Source organism: Plectropomus leopardus, chromosome 23 (assembly GCF_026936395.1).
Source record: "Plectropomus leopardus strain MGB_pleo_1.0 chromosome 23, ASM2693639v1, whole genome shotgun sequence".
Classification (NCBI taxonomy): domain Eukaryota; kingdom Metazoa; phylum Chordata; class Actinopteri; order Perciformes; family Serranidae; genus Plectropomus; species Plectropomus leopardus.
This window is the reverse complement of record NC_142198.1, coordinates 20,507,146-20,514,042: the sequence shown is the minus strand read 5'-3', so window position 1 is coordinate 20,514,042 and position 6,897 is coordinate 20,507,146. Positions and strand designations below refer to the sequence as shown.

The window sequence follows — 6,897 nt, the reverse complement described above, 5'->3', positions numbered from 1 at the left end:
ACCAAAGATAAATTACCACAAATTTAATTTTATCTAACAAAATGTAAATTGCGATTGGGCTTAAAACTAAAACCTAAACTAAAATATTAAAATAAACATTTTGCAAAAATTAAGTGCAATTACTTGAAACTTAGTTGATAGAAAACACTGCGACTAAAATAAGTGCAAAGTTGCAGCATGTTAAAGTGCCAAATAATATCAATAACAAGGAAATTAAACCAACTTTAAAGTCTCTTGATTCTCGATCATTTCTACTGAATTATTTAAAAAAACCCCAAACAGAGCTGCTGTTCCTGCTCTCAGCAGAAGGTGGCAGCACATGACCAACAAAGTTTTTATTTATTCATTAATTTACTGCAAGTTTTGTTTATTTTCATTTATATTTATTCATTTCACCTTTTTTAATTTGCGTTTTGTTTATTTAATATCCTCTTTGTGCTTTTATTGCTTCTGTTTTTGGTGTATCTTTTTGGGTAGTTTTGTGTGTTTTTCTGGTTATTTTGTGGACGTTTTGTGTCTTTTTATAAGTGTTTGGGTGTCTTTAATGTAATTCTATGTATGGTTGAGATAATTTTGAGTGATTTTGTTATTTTTTGGGGGGTCTCTGAAGTAATTTTGTATCTTTTTTGTCATTTTGTTTCACTTTGTAGTCATTTTTGTGTCCTTGTGGTCGTTTCGGTCTTTTGAAGTCGTTTGAATGTCATATATAATATAATATAATATAATATAATATAATATAATATAATATAATATAATATAATATAAAATATAATAAAATAATTATTATTTTTAGCAAAATTAATGTTAAATTCTCGAAAAGGCTGGTATAAAAAAAACTCGATTAGGACTTTATGATGTGTGTGGGTGTGTTCGTGTGTGTGTGTGTGTAACAGAGACACAGAGTTGTGAGCGGTGGATGTGAGTCAGTCTTCAGTCAGACGGCAGGCAGAGAGGATCATGCGGCGCGCAGCAGCTCCATCATCTTCATCTTCATCATCTAAGCCCAGCTGAGGAATAATGTCCGTAAACAACAGCTCGGAGTCCGCGCAGGTGTGGGGGGACTACACCTGCGTGCGCTTTTACGTCTCCACCGTGTCCTTCTCGGTGCTCCTCTTCTTCAACCTCATCATCAATTGGACTATAGTGCGCGTTGAGCGTCTCCGGAGCCACGCGCGCTTCGTGCTGGTCTTCCACCTGCTGGTGTCCGCGCTGGTGTACCTGGGCATGAGCAGCGTCTTCTACTACCAGATCCACCTGGACGCGCGGCCGGCCCGCTCCGCGTGCCTCGCCATGATCACGGTGCTGATCAGCAGCGCGTCCAACATCCTGCTGACGCTCACGGTGATGGCGCTGGACCGGTACTGCGCCGTGTGCCACCCGATGAGCTACAGCTCCACGTGCACGGCGGGGCGCTGGCCCTGGCTGCTGGGCGCGCTCACTTGGATCGTGTCTTTGGTGATACCCATCACCCTGCTGCTGCAGCCGGACTCTGCTGGAGCCGCTTATAACGGGGTGTGTGACCGGGAGCAGCTGATGAAAGGCCAGCTGCACAAGGTGCTGTTTTTGGGTTTGTGCACGCTGCTCATCCTGTACAGCTACGTGCGGATTTTGGTGGAGGGGCGGCGGTTAGGGGTGCTCAATCGGCGCAACCGGGCCGGCTGCAGGACCATCGCGCTGCACGGCACCCAACTGGCCGTCTACCTGCTCCCCAATTTTGTGAACTTCGTGCTGACGGTGCTCGTGAACCGGAGGCTCATCACGCGCGAGATCAAGGAGCTGTCAGCCGTGGTCGTGTTTGCTTTCTTCAGCCTGGCGCAGTGCGTTGCGCCGGTTGTTTACGGTTTGCGCAAAGAGGAACTTCTGGAGCAGTTGAGTCACAGGTTCCCCTGCTGCTCCCGATACTTGAAGAGTGTCCTCGGCTGGACAGTGCACAACAACTGGACACACACCCAACACATAATTACACGGTACGTCCCCATAAATACACGCTTTAGCTTTTGTTTTAATTAAAATCATCAACCAGGGTCGCGTTTTATCACAAAGCTCCCGTTATAAACAGGGGCGGATTATGAGAAAAATGGGACAATGGGCACAAATATGCAAAGGGCCCCCACCACCTGCCGGCAAGACAGACTTTGTGGTGGTTTTGTATCTTTTTATAGACTTTGGGGTCATTCTTAGGTAATTATGTATCTCTCTCAAAAGTAATTTTGTCTTTTTTGGTCGCTTTGTGTCTCTGAGGTCATATTGTGTCTCCTTTTGTGGTTGTTTTGTGTCTTTTTGTAGGTTTCCATGTCTTTTTAAATTAATTGTGTCTTTTTTTGGGGTCAATTTGTGTCATTCTGTTTCTTCTTGTAGTTGTTTTGTGTCTTCTTTTGTGTCTTATTGAGATAATTGTGTATTTGTGTCTTTTTGTTGACATTTGTGTCTCTTTGCTTGTAATTTGTCTCTTTTTTTGGTTGTTTTTTGTCACATTGTTATTTTTGTCTCTCTGTGGTTGTTTTGGGTCTTTTTGTAGTCATTTTGGGGTCTTTGATAATTTTGTATCTCTTCCAGGTAATCTTTTGTCTTCGGGATGATTTGTGTCACATTGTAATCATTTTGTGACTCTTTGTTGTGTTTTTGTTGTCATTTGGGTGTCTTTAGGTAATTTTGTGTCTCTTTGTGGTCACTTTGTGTCTTCTTGTGTTTGTTTAGTGTCTTTTCGAGTTGTTTGGGTGTCTCTGAGATAAGTTTGGGTCACTGAGGTAATTTTGTCTCTCTCAGGTATTCTTGCACCTTTCAGTAGTTTCATGTCACTTTGGGGCGACCTGTGTTTTTGTTGTCCTTTGGGTATTTTAAGGTCATTTTGTGTCTCTTTGTGGTTAATTTATGTCTCCTAGAGGTTGTTTTGTGACTTTTTGTAGTTGCTCGGGTGTCCTCTGGTGTTTTTTTGGTGGTTTTATGGCTTTTTTTGTGTTGTTTTTGTGTCTTTTGAAGTTATTTTGATGTCTTGACGGAGGTTTGTGTATTTTTTGGTTGTTTTGTGTCACTTTATTCCCCAATTGGTGCATAAAATTCACCAGAATGCAACAACGTAAATGTTTGATGTAATAATATATAATAATTTTTGGCAAAGCACCTCTGACTTCAGCTCTTCTCGTGTCCCCCTCGAATGCTGATACAAAACTTACGCCCTTGCTTGTAAGTAATGAGTTATTCTGTGAGCAACTTTTACTGTGAAAAATTGTTCTTTCTGGTGAGTCACCAGTTGTCACTTTCTATCAAAACCACAGGCCTGCAGGTTTGGAGGGCAAGCCTCCCAAAAATTGGGCTATTTTTTTCTTTGAAATTTTTTGCTATTTTTTAGAGAAAACATGCATGTTTTCTTTAAAAATCACCAAAAATCAGACCATCTACCACAGCCAGATGTTTTTTATACAGGTTTGTAAGAGAAAATTTAAACACTTTTCCAATCCTTTCAGGGTATATTTAGTTTTTTAGAAAACTTTTTATGACTTTTCCAGGGCTTTCATAAAGGTACGAAGCCTGTTTTGTACTTTTCAACACTGCAATGCTCAAAAACACGATGAAATTTTAGTCCAGACCGTTCAGTAGGTCTCCCTTAGGGGTTTTATCCCATAACTTCAGTGTCTTTGTCATTTGATAACCTGAAAGATGTAACATCATTATGTAAAACATTGCAAAGAAGTGCTGCATGCAACAGCAAAAAAAGGTAAAGTCTTTGAAGACGGGTAATTCACAGCGAGAGGACCTGATTAGAAAAAAACTGAAACTCGATTTGAATGGTTCGATATCACTATGACTCCTGGCACCGCTGTGACTCATGATAATGGACATTTGTCACACGATTCGAGGATGAAACTGAAGTCAAATACGTCCCTTGAGAGTTTTGGAAATTTGAGCGCAAACACAAAAGGGCACACCAGCTGACTGAGCTGTTATTTTAAGGTCTTTTTACTCTTTTTCCCTGCAGGGAGCGAACGCTGACGGCACAGACCATCATCTCCCTACAGACCCCGCAGGTCCCAGAGGACGAGGAAACGAGGCCGATGCCAGTCAGGAGTTCCTCACATGACTCAGACTCATGTCCCCGCGATATGGACAATGCCTGATGGGAAAAAACAGGTCAACGGCGCCACAGGAACATTTGGATGAGCGGCTCAGCTCAGGACTGAAAGGAGCCGTCATGGATATTAAAAAGGTTTCTTCCTCACCAGAGAACGCTAAGACCTGGCTGTGGATTCACACTGGAAGTGTCCAAAAATGGAAAATGTCAGAGACACTCAACTTACTTTGCTTTGGTGGCCATTTTTGCAAAAAGACAGGACGCCAGGGGCCAGTCGCAGCAGCCCCATACAAGTTTCTAGGATTTTAGGACATTTGGATTTCAGGATGTTTTAGGGTTTAGGACATTTCTAAAATTTTTAGGACATTTCTTGGATTATTTGTACATTTCTAGGATTTTAGGACATTTCTAGGATTTCAAGACGCTTCTACAATCTTAGAACATTCCTCAGATTTTAGGACATTTGTACAATCTTGGGACATTTCTCAGATTTTAGAACTTTCTAGGATTTTAGAACATTTCTGGGGTTTTGGGACGTTCCTTAGATTTTAGGACATTTCTAAAATTTTAGCATGTTTCTAGGACTTGTGACATTTCTAGGATTTTAGGACGTTTCTTTGATTTTAGGATTTAATAGGAGTTCAGGACATTTCTAGGATTTTATGACATTTTTTATGATTGCTGAATAATTCTAGTATTTTAGGACATTAGGGGCTTAGTTAGGACCTCTGTTGGTGGGGCAGGGGATCCTCTACTGGTACTTTTTTGATAAAAAAGATCTACTTTGATGCTGTTTTATGCACTCTGGCACCTTATGTATACTAAATGTACAAAACATTGTGAACCAGTGTGAATCACTTTGTTTTTATTGTGAATTAGAAAATGGTCGGGGGTTGCTGGCCTTAAGTTCAGTATCACTGAACTAAAGGAATCGCCTTGGACATAAAACGTTTTCTTCCTCACCAGAGAAAGTTCAGACCTGTTTTTCATCGTTTGGCTTCACTGGCCAAAAGTGGACGACAGTATGGTTTCACAAGACGTGTGTAGTTCTCTTATTGTACAATTTCCTGGCTGGTCCAGGGATCTAAGACACAAATCTTCAGGTCACACGTTAACCTCTCGGACCTCTAAGCTGCGAGCAGCCCTGAAATTTGGGTTTAAAATGACCGATGGATATACTATAAACATATTGTCTGGTGAATGTTGTGTCTATATGTTCTTATAATTATGAGTATTAAAAAATGTGAGTTTAATGGCCACTTGATTAATTCAAGCAATCTTGAAATTAGGAGAAGGGACGTGACTCAGTCTTATATCTGTCTGTGGGGACGGATGGACGCCCAGTTCTATTTTGAGCATCAATATAAGCGATCAAACGGTCGATACAGCTGATCAGTCTCATGTCAGATCACATTCGGTCATTTCAACAGAATAAGTGTTGATACTGTACATTTCTGCAAACCACAGATATGTAACAGTTGTGCAATTCATTTGCAACAGATATGGTAAAACTTTCTGGTTCTTTACTTTTTTTCGATGGTGGGAAAAAAATTCTCCCGTGACACATTCATGTTCTCCCCAAAACTATTTTTCTTATCATCTAATTTTTTTTCATCATTATATTTTTTTTCCAACATCTAACTTTTTCTCCACTATGTTATTATTGTCACCGTCTATTTTTTTCCATCATTTTTTTTAGCATCTACATTTTTTTTCTCACCATCTTATATTTTTTCAACGTTCTCACCTTTTTTCTAACTATTTTTTCCATCTCATTTTTTGCTACAAACTCATTTATGAGTCAAGATTTTTTATTTTATTTTGTAATTACTAATTGTTTTAATTTATTTTTTATTTTAACATACTTAAGATTTAGTAATAAACTAATGTTTGGGCAAATTATTTTATTAATTATTTATTATTATTTACATCTAACTATCTCCAAAAAAATGTTTCCTTTTATGGCACTTTAAGCTTAAGTTTTACTCATTTTTGAGCTTAAAATCCCCTAAATTTGAATGGACCTGAAAAATCTTTTCTCACAACAAAGCAGACTTTCGTTTTAATTTTCCTCTGAATGCTGCTTCTCTAAATATTAACCACATCAGAAAGAGAACGATACACTGAGTGAGGAGGGTTTACAGGTAAAGTCAGGCTGACAGTTTGGTCGACCCATTGCACACTTGCCCGAGTTCGTTTTTAGTCAGAAGGCGCAACACATGCCGGGGAAATTCACAGCGTTTTAACCGCAGGGTTCGTGAAGTGCTGGCACAGCCCTCATCATCTCTTCATCTCGCACCCTCAGCAGCAACACTTGTTAAGTCTTATTTGGGTAAGAAGGGGTTCCTGTTTTTATTTCAAAGCGTGCATAAACTGCAGCGGCTGTTTCGGCAGTGAGCACTTACTGGCATCCCTGTGATACTCTGGAAGAGCCTGAGCTGCAGAAGTGAAAACCAAACTGCAGGTTCTTATGTATACAGCCGAAACAGGAAGTCAGTTTGGCGGGAAGGGGACTAAAAATGCTTTGATGAGATTTTTTAAGTTTTTGCTGAGCTTCAATATTTGTTTTTATTTTTTTAAGTTACATAAACTTGTAGAAGAAGAATTCAGGAAAGCGTTGTGACGTTTGGCCGCTTAAAGACCACATTCAAATGAATTTCCATGATTTTGAAACAAAAGAAAACAACCGCAAATGAATCCTAATCAGTTCTTTTACATGACTATATAATCGCTTTTTTAAATGCATATTATTTAGAAAAAATTAACGAATTTAAAAAAGGATGAGAACTTAATATTTAAGTCTAACAGGGACTGTTTTATATAAATAA

The 6,897-nt window shown here is 39.4% G+C and overlaps 1 protein-coding gene across 1 annotated transcript; it reads left to right on the top strand.

Annotated features, from left to right (window-relative positions):
• Nucleotides 1-916: 916 nt before the first annotated feature.
• Nucleotides 917-5,322, top strand: LOC121962246 (olfactory receptor 14A16). The gene is made up of 2 exons (XM_042512474.2): nucleotides 917-1,967; nucleotides 3,977-5,322. Exons 1-2 carry the CDS (start codon nucleotides 1,018-1,020, stop codon nucleotides 4,113-4,115), a joined length of 1,089 nt encoding a protein of 362 aa, XP_042368408.1. The 5' UTR covers nucleotides 917-1,017; the 3' UTR covers nucleotides 4,116-5,322.
• Nucleotides 5,323-6,897: the final 1,575 nt, after the last annotated feature.

Excerpts from the sequence above, each read along its gene's own strand:
- LOC121962246 (XM_042512474.2), top strand. The coding sequence starts at position 1,018 with ATGTCCGTAAACAACAGCTCGGAGTCCGCGCAGGTGTGGGGGGACTAC. Across the intron at positions 1,968-3,976 it reads ACCCAACACATAATTACACG|GGAGCGAACGCTGACGGCAC; the intron begins GTACGTCCCCAT and ends TTTTCCCTGCAG.